Raw genomic sequence first — 25,230 nt, forward strand, 5'->3', positions numbered from 1 at the left:
CTTATTTACTTTTGATTACTATAATGTTGTGAAGTTATGTTGGTGTGAACAATTTGTAAATAATGTGTAAAGGTGCATATGCATCAAACACAAATAAAACATTTAAAAATAATGCTGTAACTCCTTATCAAAAAAACGCTCTGACAAACGAACATGTTTTTGGTTCAATGATGACGTAATCTCACTCAGGAGAACCAAACGTGCTCTTGAACATGCGTTCAGAAATCACCCCACCACTGAGACTAAAGCCTTCCAGGAGGCAAATAAATCCTACAAAACAGCCATCATCACCTACAAAGCTCATGCTTACAATGCTCGGATCAGCAATGCTGCCTCTGACTCAAAAGAACTGTTCTCAATCCTAAAAGAATTGGAAAATCCAACCCCAGTCACCAACCCTACCAATACTAGCAAAGAGTGGTGCACCACTATTCAAGACGCCATAGCAGCTAAGATTGAATTACTCCAAAACAATATTTCAACTAATAAGAAACTACTAGCGGATAGATCCGCCTGTCCTAATCAACCTCTGACATCTAAGGAGAATACCAGCCCCCACTTACATTTCACCCCAGTCTCTCATAAAACAGTGTTTGATACCAGATCTAAACTCAGACTCCAATTGCAAAGGAGACGCCGTCCAGCACAAGTAGTTAAATCGTGTGCCAACACTCATACTCCCATCATTACCAACTTTGTAAATGCGTCCTTCAATACCAATCGGGTCCCAGCTAGTATCAAAGAAGCGGGGTTACCCCCTTCTAAAAAAGAAAACACCCTTGAGCCCACCGTGCGCACTAATTATAGGCCAATAACTACAGTTCAGTTTCTACTTAAAATTCTTCACAAAATAGCCTAGAATCAAGTCCAAAGACATCTAGAACAGAACCAACTCCTTGGAATCAGGCAATGTGGACTCTGTCCTAATCACAGCACCGAAACAGCCCTTCTGGACCTTAAAATCCAGATGGATACCATAAGAGACGCAGGGAAACTCTTCATCCTTCTCCTACTAGATCTCTCCACATCGTTCGATTTAGTGGATCATAACAAACTCTGCTCTACTCTAGCCAAAGACTTCAACTTCTCCACTAATGCTACCACGTGGATCAAATCCTTTCTTGCAGAACGAACCTCCAGGGTTTCCATAGGTAAAGAAGCTGCTGACCCTATTACAGTCCCCATCGGTGTACCTCAAGGCTCTTGCCTTTCAACAACTCTATAACGCATACACTAAGCTTCTCTTCTCAGCTCTAGACGATATGGGTGTCATCTACACTAATTTTGCAGATGACACCCAGATCCTCATCTCACTTTCAGGGAACTACACTCAAGACACTCAGACTATCAACAAAATCTATGCCTTAACTCAAAACTGGATGGCCTTAAACAGCCTCTGCCTCACTGCCGAGAAGACAGAGGTGCTCATCGTGGGACCCCAGTCTAAAATAGCTGCACTTCATCCAGACTACTCCTCCATCAATATTGATGGCACTATGATTCCGGTACTGAAACATGTAAAAACATTAGGTGTGTACTTAGACGCTAACCTCGCCATGACCAAACACATTAACGCTCTCTCATATTCCACTTCCTATACCGCCAAAGTAGTTGCCTTAAGCTGCCAATTCCTGACCCCTACCAACTGCATCACCCTGGCCAGGGCGTTGGTTTTATCAAGACTTGACTACTGTAACGTATTATTACTTGGAACATCCAATTCTAACCTTAATAAACTACAGCTAATACAAAATAAAGCCCTACGGGCCGCCCTCGGAATAAGAACATCTGACCATATCTCCAAGATCAAAAGAGACCACCACTGGCTGCCCATTAAAGCCAGAGTCATCATCAAAACCTTATGCATCACTTTTAAATGCCTCCACACAAATTGACCCATTTACCTTAACCACGCTTTAGCCAAAAAAGAATGTGCCAGATCCCTAACATCCAACAATCACGCACTCCTAGCAATACCCCGGTACAAAAAGACGCCAAACATTGGAACACACTCCCTCTTCATCAAAAACGAGGAAATGTTCACAGGTTTCAAGAAACTCCTAAAAACCTGGCTGTTTATCCAATTCCAATAACAACCACCACTATGCTACTTGTAAACAGAACTGCATGTGTGCAGTACCTCTGGTTGCTGTAAATAGCTCTGATTATGTATGCTTTCTTCTCTGCCTGGTTTATTAAAACCACTGTTTTCACTATAGCTGTTTGTATCCGCTGTGTTCTACTGCAGTAATTCCACTGTAACTGTGCCCGATTGGCTCTTCCATGAATGTTTTAACAAGCTGTCTGTAACCTCGCCGTGATACTTAAGGGTCTCTGGGCGTGTAACAAATGCAATAAATAAATAAAATATCATAAGCACAAAAGTTCCTCCATCACCTTTTCACTTCCTCTTTTGCCAGGGTTAATCTGGACCATTATGCATTTTAAACTTCATTCACTTTGTCACTTTATAACAAAACATTTCACATTTTGCAGAGACTTTCAAGTGGGCTACTTCCTTTCGCCGGACCACTCTGCTACTCGGTATCACTGGCTTCACAGTTATCAGTAATTTAAAGTTCACCACAGGTCTACCTTCCTTCGCATCTCACCCACACGTGTGCAGCCTTCAATTGTGAGATATACCGTTGCAACTTCAATCTTTCCTAAACACACAACAACCTTTCATGTTGCTTGCCAACTCACCGGTTGTATGCATTCCTTTCTTGTCTTTGCGGTTTTAATTCATGAGTATTGGCACCCTTGAAACGCAATGCAGTCTTCTTGCCTGGAATTTGCCCTTCTCTGCGTATCTTTCACAGCTCTTTAGAGGCAACATCCTCCTACAGGGATCTCTTGGGTTTCTCTACCCTTCGCTCCGCAGGTTCTGCTCCTTCTCGTGTTACACCTTGCTCATAGTGTGTCTCTATGTTCCGCCTTTTATCAGTGTGGGGAGAGACAATGGGTATCGGATGTATGCAATTGAATTTAAGTGCCTGACTTTGCCTCACCTGATTAGTGGGACATGTCCAATGACATATGTAAAGGTTAGCATCTTTACTCTCAATCAACCTCTTCCTCGGCCCAGTGTTTGTGTAGGAAAGGCGGAGGGTTGGGACGTTGGAGGCAGTGGAGTAACTTTGCTGAAAATGTTGGGGGTACATGACATCTGAAGAAAAGGTGCCCCAGCCAAATGGATGGGGACAAAATAGTGCGCCATGACAGTTGGGGGGACAACACCCCTGTCCCCCCCCTAAAATTAAGCCCACGGTTTGGAGGATGGGTCATGTGTACAGGAAAGTGGGGACTACCTTCTCTCACAATCTGTTGCCTTACCCAGACCCCCCGAACACCCCTCATCCAGGTGATCCACACGCACTGGTCCACCCCCAGGGTCTGGATCCAAAAGCGATGGCTGTGTTCTGGCCACCTGAGAGAGCTCCCCTGGGACTAGTAGGTGAAACACCCTTCGGTTTCTCACAATATCATCTCTCATACACCTGATGCGGTATTGGAATGATACCTGGTATCATGCACAGTGTCTTTTTGTCCTTCATCCAGTATGTCAGAGGTGAGGGTGTGTTTTCTAGCAGTCACATACACGTCTAATTTTCTACAACTTTGTTTCCATAGCAAATGGCATGGAAGGCGATCATGTCTCTAAAAATGCGATCTCAAGATGGATAGTCAAATTCATCCAGCTTTTCTACTCTCTGTGAAAAAGATTTAACCTTTTACACCAAGAGCCCACTCTACTCGAGGCACAGGGGCTATATTAGCATTTATTGCAAATGTTCCTTTAGATGCAATTTGCACGGCTGCTACTTGGAGCACCATTCATACCTTTACACTCTGCATTACTGCCTTGACACACACTCTGGACAAACAGTATTAAAACATCTATTAGCAGCTGTAATTTCACACACAACCCACCTCCTTCTTCATGTACTGCTTGCTAATCTATGCATAGCATGCGATATAAGCAGATCCATAAACCTCAGAAGGCATACATTACTTACCGTAATCATATTTGATTCTTGTATCTGCTTAGATTCACATGTGCCCACCATTCCTCCTGGAGATATAGGTGCATAGATGATTTCATCTTAAATTTTCTACTTTATCTTTCTTGTACTCATGCAAACACTTCATGCACCCTCATGTCAGAAACAAAACAATCTGAAGGACCATGGATACATTAGACGTCGCACAACAAGGGATAGTAGTACAAAAACGCCCAGTCTACGTCACTTTTTGAATTTTGAAAACTGGTCATGCAATACTCTGGGACTACCACTAGATGTCGGCCTATGCATAGCATGTGAATCTAAGCAGATAATACGCCCAAGCCCTTGATCTCCTTGGTCTAATCCCGGATGCTTACCCTACTTACCAAGTGAGTTTGGTTAGACTTGTGTGTTAAACTTGTGCAAGTCTGCAAAAGTTGGCGTTTTAAAACCTTATAGCAGTAGTAGTTCTAACAACCTAACCGCTGTCTTGGCAAGTTGTAGTCCGGTAGACCTTCCTCACTATTCTTCCGTTTGGCGTCATCGTCTAAGGTATTTGTCCCCAAGTTCAGTTTCAGTTGTTCACCCTGTAAATGTTAGTGAAAACTGCAACTTCACTTCTGTTGATTCCCACCTATTCGGGTGCTGGAGGGACTGATTCTTTTTTTTTTTTTTTTTTAATGGACCAAGCCAACTTGGTGGCACTGGCCTTCATGATGCTATTATGCTAGACACATTCCCGGACGTAGAAACGCAGCAGGCCCATCCTTATGGGCATGCTAATGTCAAGTACAGGGTGTTGGTAGACAGGGTGGTTGATACCCTGGGCTGCAGTGCTCCAACCAAGTCTTTGTCTGGCTAGGACTCGACTGATAACTTTGATGAAGAACCTTCCACAGAAAGGGACATTCCCTTCAATGCAGCTATAGCTGATCCTATTGCCACCTTGTGGCAGAGACCCTGTACCACGCCCCCAGTCCACTCTGACTACACAAAAATGTACTGCCCGGCTAGGGGAGACCTGCCATGTCTCCATCCACCCGACTCCGGAGGGTTTATTGGTGCAGGCTGCAACGGTTTCCACCAGGCCAACCACATCTACGTTAATCCTTCCGACAGATAGGGAGGGGAGAAGGTTGACGCCTTGGCGAGTTAAATCTTCTCTTCTGGCAGTATGGCCTTAAAGGTAGTCAGTGCGCCATGTGGTTTCGCAAAATATTCTTTTGGCATTTGAACAGCCATTAATGAGGCAGCCCAGTATGTTCCTGAAGGGGAAATGCGTGAAGGCTGCCAAAGGCTGGTGGATAACGGCAAGGTGGTGGCCCGGCCGTCTTTGCAGACAGGCCTGAATGTCCCAGACTGCGTCAGCAGATCAATGGGATCAGCCATGGCATTCACAAGGCATGCCTACGTGCGCACCTCTGGTGTCATGCCTGCCAGACCCGGGATCTCCCGCTCGCATACTCGCACAGCCCAGAGGACAGCACGGCTGTTTTTTACATGCTGGCGTCTCTTTGGCAAAAGATTTCATTAACACTTACCGGCGCTGCGCTTTAGAGGACCTTGCAGGCTTTCCCTTCTTGCATATGAGGTTTGTTATACACATGCGTAATGGCGTATGCGAGTGTCAGCTGATGTAACATCATCATGCTCTACACGTTAACATCAGCTGACGGGTATTTAAATCAAGCGCTTCCAGATTTCGGCGCTTCTGATCGTGGTTTACTTTCTTTGTTCCGGAGCTGCCGTTTCATATTCCTTTCTGCAATTCCAAGCGGAGCCTTATCTCCGCTGTTCAATCCCCAAATAGCTGCGCCCTGACCGCATTTCCTTGCGGCATCCATTCTCTAGCGCAGGGGTCTGCAACCTGTGGCTCTCCAGATGTTTCGGACTACAACTCCCATGATCTCCTGACATTGACTATGCTGTACAGGCCGGATGGGAATGGTAGTCCAAACACATCTGGGAGCCAAAGGTTGCAGACCCCTGTACACCGCTTTCCTGAATTTCTGGGGCTGCAACTCACGTCGCCGCGTTACTGATCTACCCGGCGGCGTCGTCTCCAGGTTGCATCCGCCTTCGTTCCGCTCCCTTCAGCGGAGTGCGGGAGCCTTCCTACCTTATTACTTTGCTGTCCCACTTATCATCGGAAAGCTGTTCTATTTACTTTCAGAGTGGCAGACTTCGGCTGTGTAAGTCATTGGCATCTGATTTCGGTCGCTCATTTTCCGTCTTCTACACGCGGAATGTTTTGAGCCACAGCATAAGCTATGGGTATCTGCCACTGTCTACCTGGAATCTAAAGGGCATCTTACACAACAGAAAAAAGGTGAGAGCAAGGGCCTTCACCATTATTGTTACTGTTTTGCATTACCAACTCTGTTCCCATTCCATCTAAAGAACTATACCAGTCATTGCTTTCTTTTGAACTTATTGAACTCCATACTTATCCAGGACATTCACTGATCTGCACTTCCACCCTCACTACAGGATTAAGTGCACTGGACTTTGTGGATGCTACCCTGTGTGCACCATCCCAGATCTAGTGTGGCCCTCATTCCATTAGGGTTAGTTCCCCTACTAACTTCCCTTCCTTTTCGTTTGTTATTTTGTGTGGAGATTCCGGAGTGACTTCATATTTCCCAGGTTGAAAATTGAAAATGTTATATTTCCCAGGTTAGTGTAATTCCTTTAAGCCTAATATTGGCCCTAAGTGTTTCAATCGAGTCCTAAAACTCCTTCTTGTGTTTCATTCAGCAGGCTGGTGGTTCCCTTACAAATACACGCCCTTTCCACTGATTCCTCTCTTTCGACTGTTAATGACTTAGTCAAAGAGTGCCATCAGTTGGAAGGTCTGAACTCAACGGACTACGATGTACCCCGAGTCATTTTAGGCAGACACTATGTGTATCCTTTGAATAGACTACGTGTATCCTTTAAATACTCTGGTATCCTTTATTGGTTGATATTCCTGAGAATCTGACATCTGGATTCTCACCAAATGTTCAGAATAAGCTCCTAGAAATTGCTTTCAATGGTGAGAATCTCTTTGGCACCAAGGCCGATGACTCTTTGGAGAAGTTCAAGGTATCCAAGCTTGCTGCAAAGTCGCTAGCCCCAGCTGTATAGCAGTCAGCTAAACCTGCCTTTAGTCTCGCCTCGAGGGATAGAGGCTACAAACACTATGTCCCCTATGGCAGGAAGGCTCAGCTTCTGCAACCCAGGCAGGAGCAGAAGTGTTTCCTGCGTTCAGGAAGGGACAGGGGACCTCTAGAGGCCAGCAGGCAGTGGCATCAGTGGCGGGGGCGGCTCCACCCTCAAAGCTGCTTTGACTTCTCCCCCCATGAATTCCCAGTTGGAGGAAGGATCACAGAGCACTGGGCCCAATGGCGGAATATTATCTCCAACGCCTGGGCTCTTCAGCTCGTGCAGTAGCGTTACTGTCTGCCTTTCTTAAAAAGGCCGACTGACAAACCTCCTCCACTTCCTCAACAACCAGAACAGGAGCTTTAGGAAGAACTGTAAGCCCTGCTTTTGAAGGGTGCCATGGAAGAGGTACCTCCCGAGGAGAGGGGATCGGGCTGGTATTCCCGGTATTTCCTGGTACTCAAGAAAGGGATGGGGAGGACTCTGTCCCATCTTGTACCTCAGGGCCTTGAACAATTTTCTGAGGTAAGTCAAGTTGAAGATGGTGACATTGAGAGAAATTCTCCACACCCTCATGTTTCAGGACTTGCTGGTGTCTATGGATCTCTAGGACGCACATTTCCATGTGCTAATCCATCAAAAGCACAAAGTTCCTGAGCTTCTTTAGAGGGGACAAGCACCATCAATTCAAGGTGCTCCCCTTTCGGTTGACCGCTGCAAGGATCTATACCATGCTCATGGCAGTAGTCGTGGCACACCTTAGGAGATCCGGCATCCTTGTGTTCCTGTATCAGAATGACTAGCTGATCCGACAGAAGTCGATGGAGCAGGTTTTTTCACATCTCTAGGACACCTGCTCGCTAATCCACAGGCTGGGCAGCTCCCTGAGCTTGCAGAAGTCCCATACGACACGAGTACAAAGGCTCCAGTTCATCCGAGCAGTCCTGGACACTCTATGGGGGAAGACTTTTCAGGAGAGAGTCGCCAGTGTGAGACGGATGATCCAGCTCTTTCAGAACCACACCGCCTTACCGGCAGCCTCCTTCCTCCACCTCTTGGGTCTCATTGCCTCCTACATTTTTCTGGTGCCAGAGGAGAGGCTGCGGATGCGATCTCTGTAATTGCTCCTGCGGGGTCAGTGGTCCCAGTACTTCGGCACTTAATGCAACGTTCTCAAAGTGTCCAGGTCAGTAGCCAACAATCTCTTGGTGGGCCAGCAGCAACATATTGGCAGGGGAAACTTTTTGGCCTCTGTGGTCCCAGGCAAGGGTGGTCACGTGTGCCTCCTCGAAAGGTTGGGGCGTTCACTGCGAGGATTTGTAGGTGAGCGGTCTTTGGTCAGCAATGGAGGCCGGGTGGCATATAAACAGGCTGGAGCTGCAAGCCATCAGGTTGGTCCTGAAGGCTTTTGCACCCTCTCTAAGAAGGAAACTCGTCCCGATTTAGACTGACAATATGCTGGCCATACACTACCTGAACAAGCAGGGTGGTGTGCGCTCCCTTCCCCTTTGCAGAAAGGTGATGCAGCTGTAATTCTGGCTGGGACAGAGAATGGCTTGGTGGATGCTCTGAGCAGGCAGAGCTCGGTCTCACACGAGTGGGAAGTGTGCCAGGAAGTCCTGGAGAAGGTCTTTTCTCTTTGGGCTACCCCAGTAGTGGATCTATTTGCATGGAGTCCAACAAGAAGTGCAAGCAATTTTGCTTGAGGGAATTCCTAGCGAATGGTGTGCTAGTGGGTGCCTTTCTGGTGGACTGGACTTTCACCCTCCACTATGCCTTCTCGCCGATCCCGGCATTCCGTTGGTTCTCAGGAGGTTGAGGAGGTTTGGAGTAACCCTGATCTTGATAGCCCCGGTTTGGGCAAGGAGAACATGGTACTCGGCGCTTCTGAACATGGCTGTCTTCCCACCTTTACGGTTGCCTCGGGGTTAGGATCTCCTATCTCAGTTGGATGGTTGGGTGCTCTATCCGAACCTGGAATCCCTCAACCTGCATGTGTGGCTCTTGAAAGGATGAGATATGACTAGGACCTCTCCGTGGAGGTGCTTGAGGAGTATCTTGAGGAGGAGCCTCTGGTGGTGGCACGCAGACAGTTAAAAAGATTGCTGTATGCGTGCAGGTGGAGAAGATTTGAGGCGTGGTGTAGGAACATGATATTGATAGTGATGGTGTTCCTTCTGTCACTGGACTCTTCATGGCTTCAGTTCATTACAGTTAAAGGATATTTGACGCCTTTTTCTGTGTTCAAAAGGTCTCTGAATCAGGGATCTTCTTGATGGCCCAATTCCTAAAGGGCCTGGTGAATAAGTTTCTGCCCACTCCCTTTGTTCCAGATTAGGAACTGAATTTGGTTCTTACCTTTCTTATGGTTGCTCTGTTTGAGCCTTTAAATTCATGCTCCTTGCTTTTGCTCACCTTGAAGACTGCATTCTTAGTGGCCATCGCATCGGCCAGGCTGGTCAGCGAGCTGCAGGCCTTGTCTTGTAGGCCGCCTTTCCTTTGCTTTTTTTAAGAAGGGTTCCCTGAAAGTACCACCCGGGTTTCTGCCCAAGGTAGTTTCGGAATTCCACCTGTCCGAGGTCATTGACCTTCCTGTTCTTTATCCACCTCTGCACCCCTCTGAGGAGCAGCTGTTTCACAAAATGGACCCAAAAAGGACATTGAGTTTTTATATTTCCAGGACAGCAGAATTCAGTAAGGTGGATCAGCTGTGTATGGCCTTATCCATGCCTATGAAGTGTTTAGCTGTTTCAAAACAGACCATCTACAAGTGGATCAAACTTTGCATCTCTGACTGTTACACATGGCAGGCAGGGAACTTCCTCCAGGGATCAGAGCCCACTTCACTAGAGGGGTAGCTACCTCGAGAGTGCTGCAAAGAGGTGTACTGATAAGGACTTGATCCTCAATGCATACTTTTACATAACACTACAGTCTGGATCCTGTGTGTCCGACGCACGATTTTGGATAGGGGTCTTGCAGAATCTCTTGCTTTAAAGGACTTGCATCCCACCTCCTTCTCGAGTACTGCTTGGGAGTCTATCTGAGGAGGAATCTGCGGGAGAAAGACAATCCATTGAAGGAGATATTACTTAACGTAATCTTCTTTCTATGGATTCTTCTCCCGCAGATTCCTCATCGCCCTCCCGTCCATCCCCGCTATTGAAGTGACTGTATTCAATTATTGTCTTTCCCTTGGGAGGAAGAGGTGAGCTATGGGTTTGGGAACAGTTTTTTAATTGTTTTTGGTTAATGCAAACCTTTACACATTTGAATATTTTTTTATTTTTTTCAAGTTCCCACATTTCTCAGACACATCTCTGAAAACATTTCATAATAAAAATAAAAAAAACATATCTACATTTTATATCCTAAATGAGAAAATAACGATAAGATCCCAAATTTAATAGCTAAATTTTAAAATCAGGCTGTTTAAAAAAGAAACCTCATCTAACAATAAGATATATAAAAATAAAATAAAAGAACAAATCCTTACTCCCTGTCCATGCATTATCTACAATCAATCATCCTCTGTCATTGTAAAAAGAGGGAACATAGCCGTCACCTTTTTCTATACATGGTTAGCCGATGCTGTCACAACAATTGAATCCTCACTATAAACTGCGCCCCAAAATAGATTCTGTTGTATGTGCTTAAGATTCCCAACTATCTTCACATACCTTTTAGCATATACATTTATACGTTTGGGACATTGTGTTAGTATATTACGTATAGTTTCTGCATCTCGTTTACACAAGAGGCATAACCTAGCCTCCCTTGGTATGTTATCCCATCTTCCCATGTGTTTCAAGGTCGGCAAGATGCCAAACCGTAGATAAGTGATAAATCTTCTCATTATGACGGGACACCTTTTTTTTGATACACGTATTGTGGGCATTCATATTAAAAGCTTGACTACTATATTCCTTATACTTTTTTAATTTTGCAAGGTTGTCTACATTTATAAACATGTCTAGTTCTCTTGTTTTCTTTTTCAATATGTTCAACCTAATTAAATCCTGAAGTGTAATAGTCAACCGCGCAGCACGAGCCTGGGCAGTGTTCTTTAGCTGTATGAGGAACATTGTCCTTTTAGCCACATTGTCCTTTTCTGGTTGTGTGCCACATTACAGTTGCAGTTTCTATTTCCTCCCAAATCAAAGTTCAAAATTGGATTTAAATTTTCTTTTTCTGTTAACTCTGCCTTTTTGGCCGTACCGTCTAGTTTTCCTCTGCAGCGGCTGAAAAAATGTGGGGAACTGAGGTACAGGAGTACAGGAGCGTTGTGACGCAGTATATGTACAACGACTGGCTCACAAGCCAATGACCGACGCATTGAGGCAAGATGGATCGGTGGCCGAGTCAGGGTGCACTACGCCCCCAGTCGAAAGTTTTCAGAGCAGCTAACACTTGAATGGATATCTATCTGATGAGGAATCTGCGGGAGAAGAATCCATGGAAAGAACATTACAGTAAATAATTGGTGGCAGTAACCGTGTTGTACTACACTGCCATGCATATCATAATACCGATTTGGAGTAACATTTACTGAAAATGGCTTACATGAGTGGCTTAAGTTCTTTCCTTTTGCCATCTTGCTTTTTGGAAGTTTTCCTGCCCTCTCAGGTTGGAAGCTCCAATGTAAGAGCAAATTCTTTTGAGGGGGCTGGTCTGGAGTCGCTGGCAAAGTGCTTTGTGTTAAGATGCATTAACCATGTGGGTAGATTTTAGGAGGTTCACCCTATTATCGTGAACAAGGAGTCACAGAGGACTAGCAAAACCCAATCAGGGTGATCTAGCAGAGCTACAAGGCTTAATACAGGAGGGCTAGGAGAGTGGTTCAGGGCTACAATGAGTCCAGACAGAACACCAATAATTCACGTTAGACAGACAAGCACAAATAAATATAATTACTCACACTGAGCAAGTAAAACCTTTTTCGCCAAATATTGTCACACTTACTATAAAGCAGATATATACATTCACCATTTGAAGAAAGCATTTAATTCAATAACCATTGATACACAGGTGAATATTACTTTGCATGAAGTGTAGACCACAAAATAGCTCCCCTAACAATGTGTCCAGCTCAACAATGTTTTGGGGCCAAGTACGCTAAAGTCACCAGTACCAAGGTTCGACTTCACTGATAGGTTTATGAAGGGATTTGGGCATTGCCAGTAATTATGATCACCAAGTCAAAAAGTTAAGTCAACTTCAGGTAAGTAAACCTACTCACTCCTAGTCACTAGGATAGGCCAAGGAGAAGGCATCCTTGACCAGGCCTCCTCCAACCAAAGTCAGGAAAAAGTAGTTAAGTAGAGGGCTTTACACCCATGTAACCCAATGGAGAACAGGGTGCTGGGGAGGGGGAGAGGAACAGGTATGCTGACTCAGATTTCTCCAGAGGCCACTGCTGAGGTTCCGGACTCCGTGGAGAGACAGTCTTCTGTGCTTGGTCCGGTCGAGGAAGGTCCAGGGTTGCAGGTGCAAAGATCACTTTTGAACACTTATTTAGTTTTGGTTGGTCGAAGAGCTTCTGTTAGACACCTTCCAGATGAAGAAAAGATGAAGGCGACTTCAGGATACCTCTAGGGTCTGTAGAAGATTGATTGCAATGGGTGTCTGGTGTCACTGCGGTCCGTCAGCGACAGGCAAACTTCCAAGGATGAACAAAGGAGCAGGTCCTGCACTGCTTCCTCTGATGCAAGAAGGCAAGAGCGTGAGTAGTGTTGTATGGGTTGAAGATAATCCAAGTTCCAAGGATGCACTCAGAATGGCGATGGTTTCCGTGAGGCTGCCCAGAATAGAGCTGGTCAGTCCACCGGTTGGTCCATGGACACTTCCAAAAGCTCTGAAGGCATGGATCCTTGAGCAGAGGTCATTCCCATCGGTTCAGGGGTCAAAGCACAGATGAGGGTCGTCTTGAGATCAGGCAGAGGAGCAGGGATTCACCGGGACTTCACTTGAGTTGGTGCAGGTCTGCTGCAGGTGTCATCCTCTAGTTGTCAACGGGCTACTCTTTTTCGTAGAGTACTTTGCTCCAACTGTGATCTGCAGAAGTACTCCTTTTTTCAAAAATCTGGAGTGGAAGCTCACCTTGCTCAATTAATGGTAAGGATCTGCACGGTTCAAACGGGCAGTGGCTATCCAATCGTGGATAGCCACTTGCCACAACATCTGCCTAGCAACTGACATTCTAGCATGAGGATGTCTACTGGGACCAGACAGACTGCAAGAAGCTAGATGGAAGTCATCTAGCTAATCATTTGCTGTACCTTAGTTTGGCATTCTTGATGCGCGATTAGATGTTGGCCAGTCTGTGTTAAAATAGCACTGCAGAGAAATTGATAAAAAAACTTCTTGCTGATATACTAACTTCATCAAGTTGTTAAAGTTAGTATATGAGAAACAGCGATTACATGCTTATAGTTATACGAACAGTACAGTATCGTTCAAAACATTCTCCACATGTCTTATGTCTGTCTTTTTTTCTTTGGGTAACCTTGTGGCACATGGACCTTTTGGGTATGTAATTATATATTATCTACATTATTACTAACTGTACATTTTGGACTTTAATGATCTAATTTGGTTAATATTGTAATGTGAATTGCAATGGGTAGGGCTTCACCCTGAAGGAGTAGTTAGACTCCGAAATGCATTGGCAATTGAACCCTATATGTATTCAAGTGAATGTTGGCCTCTGACTCCAGAATAAATTATCAGAGTTGATGAAAATTTGTTTTGATCACTGCAATGACCTTGGTCTTTAATTTCTAATGAATTAATTACTTCTAACAATCTCTACTTTTTGTGAATCTATTTGAATACGCTCACTAATAACACATAGTTATTATTAGGGGTACCGTCTGTGAGCGACTGATTAGCTAGTCGACTTCCATCCAGCTTCTTGCATTGTTGTATTAGGAGTCCAGGTGTCTCTGGACCTTTCTCAGTCAGCTCCTTCTAAAAGCTTTTCTACAACCATATCTTGGCGATTAAATATAAGACTACTTGTGACAAACGGATTAAGATATATCGTGGTGCCCATCCATCTGTATTGCTTCTGGGACCAGACAGTCCGAGCCCCCACATTTAGATTCACACACAAATTGCCTCTTTGCCCTCAAAAGAATCAGATTTCCAGAGGAGAGGGCATTCCAGGTATGTCTTTATCTGATTTGAGGAGGCAGGAAGAAGGCCAAGGGAAAATATGGGCAAAAGATTAGCAAAATACACTTGGCATTGCCAAGGGTGCTAGCAACCTTTAGTAGCCCTTTGCGCTAAGTGCAACAGTGCAATAGTAAAGAAGTATAAAATACGGTAGAAAAATATCCGCTGCCACAGCTCATCCTAGAGGCACTGTAAAAGTAACCCAAACATGTTTTAGAAAGTTATAAGCATCCTAATCACACTTCACTTTAAGGTGATGTTTGCAATTGTAACAATACAAGAAATTCTCAGAGAGACAGTCTCCTGGTACCGATAGTCTTATGGACTAATCAGTTGCCCCATAAGAATGAACAAAAAGACAAGTGAAGAAAAACAGGAGGCTTAACTTACTTCCAGAACATCAGGTTAGGAGTCCAAACAAAGCAAAAAGTGTCACATGTAAGTGTGTGGGAGGAAAGCAGCAAAAAGAAAATATTTCCTAACCCGTTGGTGACTCATCTGATTGAAACTGCACTTAAAGCAGTCTGTTCCACTCCACCTTTCTTAAAAGGATACTTGTTCCTGGGCTGATGTGTTGTTAGTGGATGTGCAGGATTGAACGTCCTTACCGGTTTGAATGGTGCATATCGATCCTTACCATTGGAGGACTGGTGAAACCCATTCACTTGGACTGTGGTAAGAGGAGCCCTGTGGCCATTCTGTTGGTTGCCCACTGGAGCCAAGAATCTGAAGACAGACCTGAAGACCCAGAAGACTGCTCCAACGGACAACCAGCATTGCTGAAGCCATCTTTCCTTAAAACCCTGCTGCATCTCCTGTGAAGTGTCCCGGGACCATCCTGTGAGCTGTCCATCCACTGTCTAGGCGTCTGTGCTGCTGCAGTCGCAGTCCTGAGATGGAGCTTGCGACTCTGCCGGGTCTTGACTTTTAGCTTAAGAACATAACCGCCTGTTGCTCTCCAGTGTGAGAAAGGGCCAGCTTGGACCCTATTCTTTACCACAGCCATGAAATAAGCCTGCTTATCCCTCACCAGGATTACTTTTGATGCAGCCCTTCATCTGCCTTGTTCTGTGGTGGGCAGGGTGAGGGCTGAAGGGGAAGAGGGTTCACTCCTAATCCTGGATTTTGCTGTGGCTACAATCCTGTGCTATCTTCTCCATCATGCTGCAGGTGTGCTGGAACTTTCCTTAAACAGAGATTGGAACTGTTGACTAGCTGGACCCACCTATGGCCGTTTCAGCCACTACATCTGCAACCCCAGTCCTCCCTACCAACTGCACCAACAACAGAAGTGAGTGACCAGTGGCTGGGTATCACAATGCTAGTTACTTAGAAAGTTATAGTTCAGGGTGGTAGTGTGCACATCATTCTTTGTGCCACCCTCACCCCATAGGGATTGCATGGGTGCAAATGCTACTCCCTAGCACAAACCTTACCTATCTGTGATTGGTGGAGTGCTAGCCTGGGGTACTTCCCCTTGACAAACCCTAGTCTGGCGGAATTGGGATTGTGCCTCTAATTGTATCCGGAAACCTTTCCCTTAAAAGTGTGTTCAAACTATAGCTCTACCTGTATACGTAACTAAAACCTCTCCAGTATGTATCGTCGGGTCTGGCATGGATTCACATGCTCACGAATATTTCCCATTGTCGGGCTGGAAATCCTTGGTAAAAGAAAAAACTGTTTCACTTTCACTTAAAAAATCTATTTCCCTTCTAAACCAATCATTCTCCTGTGGCCCATCCAATGACAGTTCTCTCCCTAAGCCCCACCTCTGGCAGCCACCTTCAGATTTTTACTGCACGCTTCAGTGTTGAGAGTCCTAGAGTTTGCTCTTTTGAGCTATGTGGATGTTTTTTCATATTTTTGGCGGAAAGTTATATTTTTGTTTCAAAGAAGCCTGTGTGCTCTTTTCTTCATCTACCGACAGCGCGGGCCCGTTGTCGGTGAAGTTCCGCGCCCCTCAAGAGCGAAGATCGTGGAAGATTCTACAAGGCTTTTGAGCCTACTTTGCGCCCTCTGACCATGACGAAGGAGAAGGAGGGAAGGTTCCTCTTTAGGCCCGCACCAAATGAGGGCTACAATATGTGTTTGTGGAGGACAAGCAACTGCAATTCCTCTACTGCCTGCACCCGGACCACACAAAGGTACAGTGCGAGTTATGCTTCGATTTCTCCAAGAAGACAATGAAGGACAGGCGTAGTTGGCTTGTGGCATGGCTCAAAGCCAAGGCCTCTGACCCGTACTATGAGCAGGGTCATGCCTCACCCAGGACCGGCCGGTCCGAGGAGAGGTCTTCTAAGTCCTTTGAGGGTGCCTCATCTGTGGGGCCCAAGATAAGGCCAGAGCCGCAAGTCCTGAGTCCATGAGGTTCACTGTGGAAGCGGGTCCTAAGGTGGATAGGGCTCGATCAGCATCACCTTCTACCTCAGTTGCCAGCTGACAATCAAGCTCCTCTTCAAAGAGGAAGTCCATCTCCACATTTGGATGCTCCACATAGGGTGTCCCACCGGATGAGGTGGGATCGTTCCACTCTATGATCTCCAGAGCCTCCGAGCTATTGCAGCTGGTGCCTGAAGAAACCAAGGAGGAGGGCTTCTTGTACCAGTGGCGCGAGGTCAAAAGGAAGACGATCATGGCAGTGCCCCTTCTGGAAGCTGTTTGGGAACAGGGAGTGGCCCTCATGAAGAACCCTTGCACTGCTGCAGCCAAACGGGAATGGCTGGAGAAAAAATATAGGGTGCCGGACTCCCCACCGAAGTGCCTACGGTCACAGGCATCGCCAGATTTGGTGGTTTCGGTGTCCGCGACGAAACCGTCGGTCAACCAGTCCTCTTCTTCGGTCCCTCCAGACAGCGAGGGGAAAAGGATGGACGCCATGGGGAAGAAGGTGATTTACACGGCTGTGTCCACTATCAAGGCAGCCGAGGCACTGACGATCCTGGCCAGGTATGACGCGTAGTTGTGGTACAAGCTAGGGCCGATTCTGGAGTTCCACCCAGACAATAAGAAGATAGAGGCAGTCACTCTCTTCCAGGAAGGGGAAGTGCCGTATGATAACGCCATTGGACGTCGCCGACACAGGGTTCCGGCAAATGGGGAACAGTGTCTGCCTTCGTCGCCAAGGTTGGATGAAAGCCACAAATTTCCGTCGGCAGAGAGAATATGTTTGGGGAAGATCATCGACGAGTCCCTCCAGGCCATCAAAACAGATACAGAGATGGTCCTGTTCCCTGGGTAATCTCTAGCAGCGTTGCTGGTCCTTTCGCTCCTCCAGGGGAAAGTTGAACAGGTCTTCAAAAGGTTTCCCCACATCGTACCGACAGCCTTTCAGATCCACAACAATGGAAGCCTACATAGCCGTTCCCAGGTCTATGGTAGTGGAGGACAGCGTCGCCGTCACACGCATGGCTGGATGCCAGTTCCGAAGCAAGCCTGAAACGACCGAGAAGTCCGGCCCCTACACTTGCCCCCCGGTGGGAGACCGGCTAACGAGGTTAGTCAGCGAGTGGAGAAAGATCACCACTGACAAATGGGTGCTGGACGCTCTCGCCCAAGGGGACACCCTGGAGTTTCAAGGCAGATGTCCATGAATCCCTCTGGTTGCCTGTCAGGAGGAGTACATACTTCAGCTTCCGGAGGAGGGACGGGCCATGCTGTGAAAAGGGGCAATAGAGCTAGTTCCCCAATGGCTCCGAAGTCTATTCCACAAATGTTCTGGTCAGAAAGAAGACAGGGGGCTGGAGGCCCATCCTAGACCTATGACGTCTGAACAAATACCCAAAGTCCCAAAAGTTCAGGATGGATGGAACCCACCAATTTTTCCGCTCGCCCTCTGTTCCCATCGACCATCATCCACCCCACCCCTCTCGCTCTCCAGTTTCCACTCGACCCCCCGGCCCCTATCTCTGCAGCTCCGACAGCAACCTCCTCTACCGAAGTAAATTGCATCCTATTTAATGCCCGATCCGTAGCAAAAAACAGACACAGCATCTTTGACCTCCTCGCCTCTGACAAACCAGACCTGGTCTTCATCACCGAAACCTGGTTCTCCGACAACTTCACCCCTATCGCCAATGAAGCCTTCCCCCTCCACCCCCCCCCGACTACTCCCTCATCCCACTGAACCGTCCCTCTAGAGGAGGAGGAATAGCATTCGCCTTCAAGTCTCACTTCCACGCCTCAATCATCGACAACCAACCTTCCATTCCTTCCTGCGAATCACTCCTCGTTAAACTATCCCTTTCCCCTTCGTTCTCCCTCAGCTTCCGAATAATCTACAGACCCCCTGGCTACGATAGACAATTCTCAAATAACCTCTGTGACTCTATTGCCACCCTCCAACTAAACCATCCCAACCTCACCCTTCTAGGAGATTTCAACATATGGCTCGACATTCCCACCAACCCTATGATACTCTCTGGTTGATGGCCTAGACGCAATTAACCTCCAACACCACATAAACGGCCCGACACACTTCATTGTCTCTTTCGCCATTCGCTCACCCATCCCGCTTCCCGTACCCGAACCTGAACCTCCAAATCTACGCAAATGCTGGAAGAAACTAATAATCCTTCCTGACCAAGCTGACGCACTCCTCCAGTCTCCCCTGCCTACTCAATAATCAACTAACCCCTGACGCCTTTGACTCATGGCTCAACACCTCACTAACGCGGCTCACACCCTCCTGCAAACCATCAGCCCGCCGTGGCCTTTTTCTCAGATGGTTCACACCTGAATTGAAGACCAGTAAACAACTATATAAATTCCTAGAACGCAAATGGCGGAATGACAAAACTCCCCTGAGCAGATCCACCTTGGCCAGGCACCTTCATCAGTACAAGGCCGAAATCCGGAAAGCAAAAAAAGCCCACTACAACTCCCAAATCCTAAACTGTAAAAACCCCAGAAAAGAACTTTTCACAAAATCATCACCGAATTCACCAAACCATCATGCACCACCACCGCCCCGACCCTCTCCCAATCGCTGTGCGACTCACTCTCTCTCCACTTTTACACCACAGCTCAAAAAAGAACAAATGCTCAAACCAACAAACTAGCTTTCTTACACCCTCAGGGCAACCCACCCTCCACACCGGCCAACCCACCGCCTGTGACCACTACCCAACCAACGTTCGACTCCTTTAGTCCAATATCAGCTGACCAATTTCGAAAAACTTCTCTCTGCGCGCAAGCCATCCGGCTCTCTGCTGGACCCTTGCCCGGCCACAACCCTCAAAGAAATCTTTGCATCTACCTGCGCAGGAGAACATGCAAGAACCTTCATAAATGACTCCCTTTTCCAGATGCATTCAAAACGGTTCACGTCAAACCGCTAATAAAAAAAACCTTCCCTCAACCCTCTCGAGCCCAAAAACTACCGCCCCATCTCAAACACAAGATTCCTTGCCAAACTCGACTGAACTGCCTACTCCCAACTAAATGCCTTTGTCGAAGCCAACAATTTCCTAGACCCCGCTCAATCAGGTTTCAGGGCCCAACACGGAACCGAAACCACCCTAACCTCAATCTGGGATGACCTTAAAAACACGGCAGACTCTGCAGGATGCGCCACATTAATCCGTCTTGACCTATTTGCCGCCTTCGACCCAATCAACCACTCAATCCTCCTTGACCGCCTCCAGTCCCTAGGAATCAGTGGAACCGCTTTCAAATGGATAGCATCCTTCCTCAAAAATACGAACCAAATAACCCTACTCTCCACCTATTCCTCCCAAGCCCGACCAGTCCACACAGGAGTCCCACAAGGAGCATGCCTATCAGCCCTCCTGTTCAATCTCTGCATGGCCACCCTCCCACGAATAATTTGTTCACACAACATCCTGTGCTACAACTACGCTGATGACACAACTAATTCTAAAACTCATGAACTCAAAACCCAACTGCCGACCTGACCTTGCCTCCTCGACATAGAGCTCTGGATGACCACAACCCACCTCTTGCTAAACACCTCCAAAACCGAAATCATGGTATGTGGCAACTCCAAACTTCTTCCACACCTACTACCCTGGCCAACTGCCATGGGCAATTCACTGACCCCCTCTAATTCAGTAAAAAATCTTGGATGCACCCTAGACTCTGACCTAACACGCCAAGTCAACAACGTCTCAAAGTTCTGCCACTACCACCTTAAAACTCTTAGACGCATTTTTCCATACCTCTCCTTTCTCAAAAGACTCTCTGCGGTCCAATCAATTTTTATATCAAGACTAGACTACGCTAACCCCATCTACTTCGGAATCCATGCATACCAACTGACTAAACTACAAAGAGCACAAAACGCTGCAGCCAAACTGCTACTAGCGCTTGGCCCGAGAGACCACATCTCCCCAGCCCTCAAAACTCTGCACTGGCTTCCGGTTGCCCGATGGGTGACTTTCAAAACCTTATTTCTCACCGAGCACTGCATAAAACCGGACCTCAATATCTTCAAGACAAACTAAAACCCTACCAACCAGCACGTACTCTAAAATCAAGCTCAGCCGGCCTCCTAGTCATACCAAAAACAAATTGGCGGATTGTCCTTCTCAGCCTTGGACCCCACGCTGTGGAATGCACTCCCACCACACATCCAACTCACTGACGACCTCATGTCTTTCCGCAAATTACTGAAGACCTTGCTCTTCCCCTAAAACCGACCCTGAACTCAAATTAACTCAAACTGGATAACAGCATCGCACTGACTTTGCCAAATGCTAAATCATAAATAGCAATGTAGCATCATGATCCGAGCGAGAGTTTGAAAACTAATAACCTCTATTGGTTAACTAAAAAGGACAAACAAATTAGAATGTGTTTAAAAAAAAGAAAAAAATGGATGAGTGCGCAGAGCGGATGAGTGCGCAGAGCGGATGAGTGCGCAGAGCGGATGAGTGCGCAGAGCGGACGAGGGCTTAGTTTGGTATAGATATAGGTTATGGTGCGGATGTTGGGTGTGAGTAGTTAAATGAATGGAGCGGATGTAGGATGTTGAGCAAATTTAGGGTGTGGAGCGGAGGTAGGGCCTGATGGTGCTGAGCAGATGTAGAGTGTTGAGCGGATCTAAGGTATTGAGCAGATCTAAGGTGCGGTGGTGTTGAGCCGATGTGAGGCGTTGAGCGGACGTAGGGTTTGGTGCAGGTGTGGAGCGGGTGTAGAGTGTGGAGTGAGTATAGAGTGTGGAGCGGATGTAGTATGCAGAGCCAGTGTAGAGTGCAGATTTGTTGTCGGGTGCGGATCAAACGGGTGATGTATGTGGATGGAAGTGGGGGGTAGGAACGGATGATGGAGCTGGAAGAACGGGTGATGTTTATGGAAGGAACGGGTGAAGTATGTGGACAAAAAAGGTCAAATATATTGAACCGAACGATTTAAGTATGTGGGCAAACTGGTGAAGTGGATGGATAAAATGAAAAATATGATAAGAATGGAGGAAGTATGAAATTGGAGCATGTGAAGTATGTGAGTAGAACGGATGGACTGGATGATATAGATGAATCTGGGTCGAACGGATGAATCTGGGTCGAACGGACAAACTGGTTGGAACGGACGAAGTATATAGATGGAAAAGGTGAAGCATGTGGATGGAACGCGTGAAGCATGTGGATGGAACGGGTGAAGCATGTGGATGGAACGAGTGAACTGATGTAGAATGGTTGAAGTGGGTGGATGGAACCAGTAAAATGGGTGAAACGGATGAAATGGATAGAACATGTGAAAAGGGCAGAACCAGTTAAGTGGACGGAACATCTGAAGATGACGTAGCTGGATGGATGATGCATGGAGAAAGGATAATGTGAGGTAGAACGAATAAAAGCAGCAGTGCATAAAATGGTTGAAGAGCATAAAATAGTGGAAGTCCTTGGAACGGATTGCAGTGCTTGGAACGGATTGCAGTGCTTGGAACGGATTGCAGTGCTTGGAACGGATTGCAGTGCTTGGAACGGATTGCAGTGCTTGGAACGGATTGCAGTGCTTGGAACGGATTGCAGTGCTTGGAACGGATTGCAGTGCTTGGAACGGATTGCAGTGCTTGGAACGGATTGCAGTGCTTGGAACGGATTGCAGTGCTTGGAACGGATTGCAGTGCTTGGAACGGATTGCAGTGCTTGGAACGGATTGCAGTGCTTGGAACGGATTGCAGTGCTTGGAACGGATTGCAGTGCTTGGAACGGATTGCAGTGCTTGGAACGGATTGCAGTGCTTGGAACGGATTGCAGTGCTTGGAACGGATTGCAGTGCTTGGAACGGATTGCAGTGCTTGGAACGGATTGCAGTGCTTGGAACGGATTGCAGTGCTTGGAACGGATTGCAGTGCTTGGAACGGATTGCAGTGCTTGGAACGGATTGCAGTGCTTGGAACGGATTGCAGTGCTTGGAACGGATTGCAGTGCTTGGAACGGATTGCAGTGCTTGGAACGGATTGCAGTGCTTGGAACGGATTGCAGTGCTTGGAACGGATTGCAGTGCTTGGAACGGATTGCAGTGCTTGGAACAGATTGCAGTGCTTGGAACAGATTGCAGTGCTTGGAACAGATTGCAGTGCTTGGAACAGATTGCAGTGCTTGGAACAGATTGCAGTGCTTGGAACAGATTGCAGTGCTTGGAACAGATTGCAGTGCTTGGAACAGATTGCAGTGCTTGGAACAGATTGCAGTGCTTGGAACAGATTGCAGTGCTTGGAACAGATTGCAGTGCTTGGAACAGATTGCAGTGCTTGGAACAGATTGCAGTGCTTGGAACAGATTGCAGTGCTTGGAACAGATTGCAGTGCTTGGAACAGATTGCAGTGCTTGGAACAGATTGCAGTGCTTGGAACAGATTGCAGTGCTTCGAAAAAAGTGGAGTACATGGAACGGATGCGAGTACACGGAACTGTTGCACGTGCAAGGAACGGACTGGAATGCATGGAATGGACTGGAGTGCTTAAAACGGATTGGAGTGCATGGAACAGATTGGAATGCATAAAGCGGCGTGATTTACATGGAATGGTTTGAAAGAGCATTGAAACGAATGGCTTTGAGTGCTTGACTTGGTCGTAATGCATGGACAGTCGGAGTACATGGTAGGAATGAGTACATGGAACTATTGGAGTGGGCTCGGTCTCAAGCAGCTAAGGTAAACCACCATATCCACATCTCCACGCTTACTCTCTTCTGTACACCACCACTCAAATAGAACACAGCGATACTATGACACCATTTGGTATAGCTGTTCTCATACCATAATTTGCCTCATACTCCCCATCACCCTAACTAAACACTGCTGGTTACACACCCTCTGGCCTAGGCGTATCTCCTCAGGCCTAACACAGCCATATCGGTCTGGATAACAACCTGCCAGAACAAACACATACTCCTGATCTCTCAGCCTCCGCACCTATAGCTAAGAAGCAGCTATCACACAATTGCCACACCAGCTGCACACACATCCGGTGCTCACACGCACCTTTTGACTGTATCAATTTCCCTCTACTGACCCCATGCCAGACCCCATGCTGGAGAAGGTTTAAGTTACTTACCTGTAACTATTGCTCTCCAGCATGGGTCTGGCATGAATTCACATGCAAACCCCTCCTCCGACCCCTCTGCGGCTCTTCTTGGTCATACTGCCACGTTACGTGCTTACCAAATCTGAAGATGGCTGCCAGAGGAGGGGCTTAGGGAGAGCACGGTCATTGGAAGGGGGCAGTATGACCCAGAGGACAGAGATTGTTGGGGGAGAAATAGTTTTTTGAGTGAAACTGAAACAGTTTTTTCTTTTACCAAAGATTCTCAGCCTGACAACAGGGAATATTCATGAACATGTGAATCCATGCCAGACCCATGCTGGATAACAATAGTTACATGTGAGTAACTTAAACCTATGCAGAACCACCCTCTCCCCCTTTTCTATTTGTTGCCTTTTTTGTGCAAAGCAGTAACAAAGTGTATGAAATCTCAGCCGTGGAGAAAATTACCTTCTACATTTGTTCAAAGATTATTAGAACTTGAAAGGTTCCTTCCAAGTATGTTGCCAATTGTTTTTGGTTTACAGTTGTCTTTGTTAAATGATGGGCTTCTAAACATGTATGGGTGTACTTAAGTATATTAAAAAAAAACAGTTTTTGGCATCTACACCAAAAGCTTTTCCCTTTTTTAAACTCTGGTGTTTTTGTTCAGTCTTCTTCTGTCTCCAGCCAAGAAGATAAGTCTCTCCAGCCTGGGGCAGTGGCTGCTGTTGGAATACCAATAGAAAGAGCCATTGCGGCATCCTCTGAAACAGCATTGCGAGAACTCTCCTTCCAACCTTCGCAGACTCTGAGTAAATCCAGTTCCTCACCTGAGCTTCAGTCTCTGCATGATTTTGTCAAAGATGCAACGGATAAGCTGCACAGAGATATGAGTGAGCAAGCAACAGCCACAACTCTTGCCGCAGATGTTCTGTCTCTGCCCCCGGCTGCTTCTTTGGAAGAAGCGATTGCCAGCCCTCCCCCCACATCTGGGATGGACAGCGTTGCAAATCCCAGCTTCAATACCAATGCGGCAGTGGATCCTCAGTCTCAACAGTCTGCAAATGGTTACCGGCCCCGGGGGCACACCATATCAGACTCTGAGCCGTCCCGCAGGGGTAAGAGAGTTGAAAAGGATGCCTTCAAGACCAGGAGCAAAAGTAAAGCTGAAAAGGTGCCAGGAATAGACCCCAGGTACGAGTGGTACTTCCCGCTCTTGGCCACTGCATTACATATGCTAGATTCCATACCCCAAGAGCACATCTTCTTTAAAAGAGTGCCTGAAGGGAATGGAAACAAAGCAGGTCTTCAAGATTACAGCATGCGCTCTGTTCACCTGGTTTGTGTTTTGAATGTACATTTTAATTTTATTTGCAATTTTACATTGTGTTCTATATATCCATGGGTAAT

The 25,230-nt window shown here is 46.7% G+C and overlaps 1 protein-coding gene across 4 annotated transcripts in view; it reads left to right on the forward strand.

The window, feature by feature from the left end:
* The window catches only part of TSC2 (TSC complex subunit 2), a 1,437,517-nt gene that overhangs the window by 1,057,221 nt on the left and 355,066 nt on the right, over positions 1 to 25,230 (forward strand). For all 4 annotated transcript variants that reach the window (XM_069647328.1, XM_069647330.1, XM_069647331.1 and 1 more), the window contains one exon: positions 24,491 to 25,014. In XM_069647328.1, the coding sequence (XP_069503429.1) occupies positions 24,491 to 25,014 (524 nt within the window). The remainder of the gene's footprint in view (positions 1 to 24,490; positions 25,015 to 25,230) is intronic.

This window comes from Ambystoma mexicanum, chromosome 2q, assembly GCF_040938575.1.
Source record: "Ambystoma mexicanum isolate Mex_15411 chromosome 2q, UKY_AmexF1_1, whole genome shotgun sequence".
NCBI lineage: Eukaryota > Metazoa > Chordata > Amphibia > Caudata > Ambystomatidae > Ambystoma > Ambystoma mexicanum.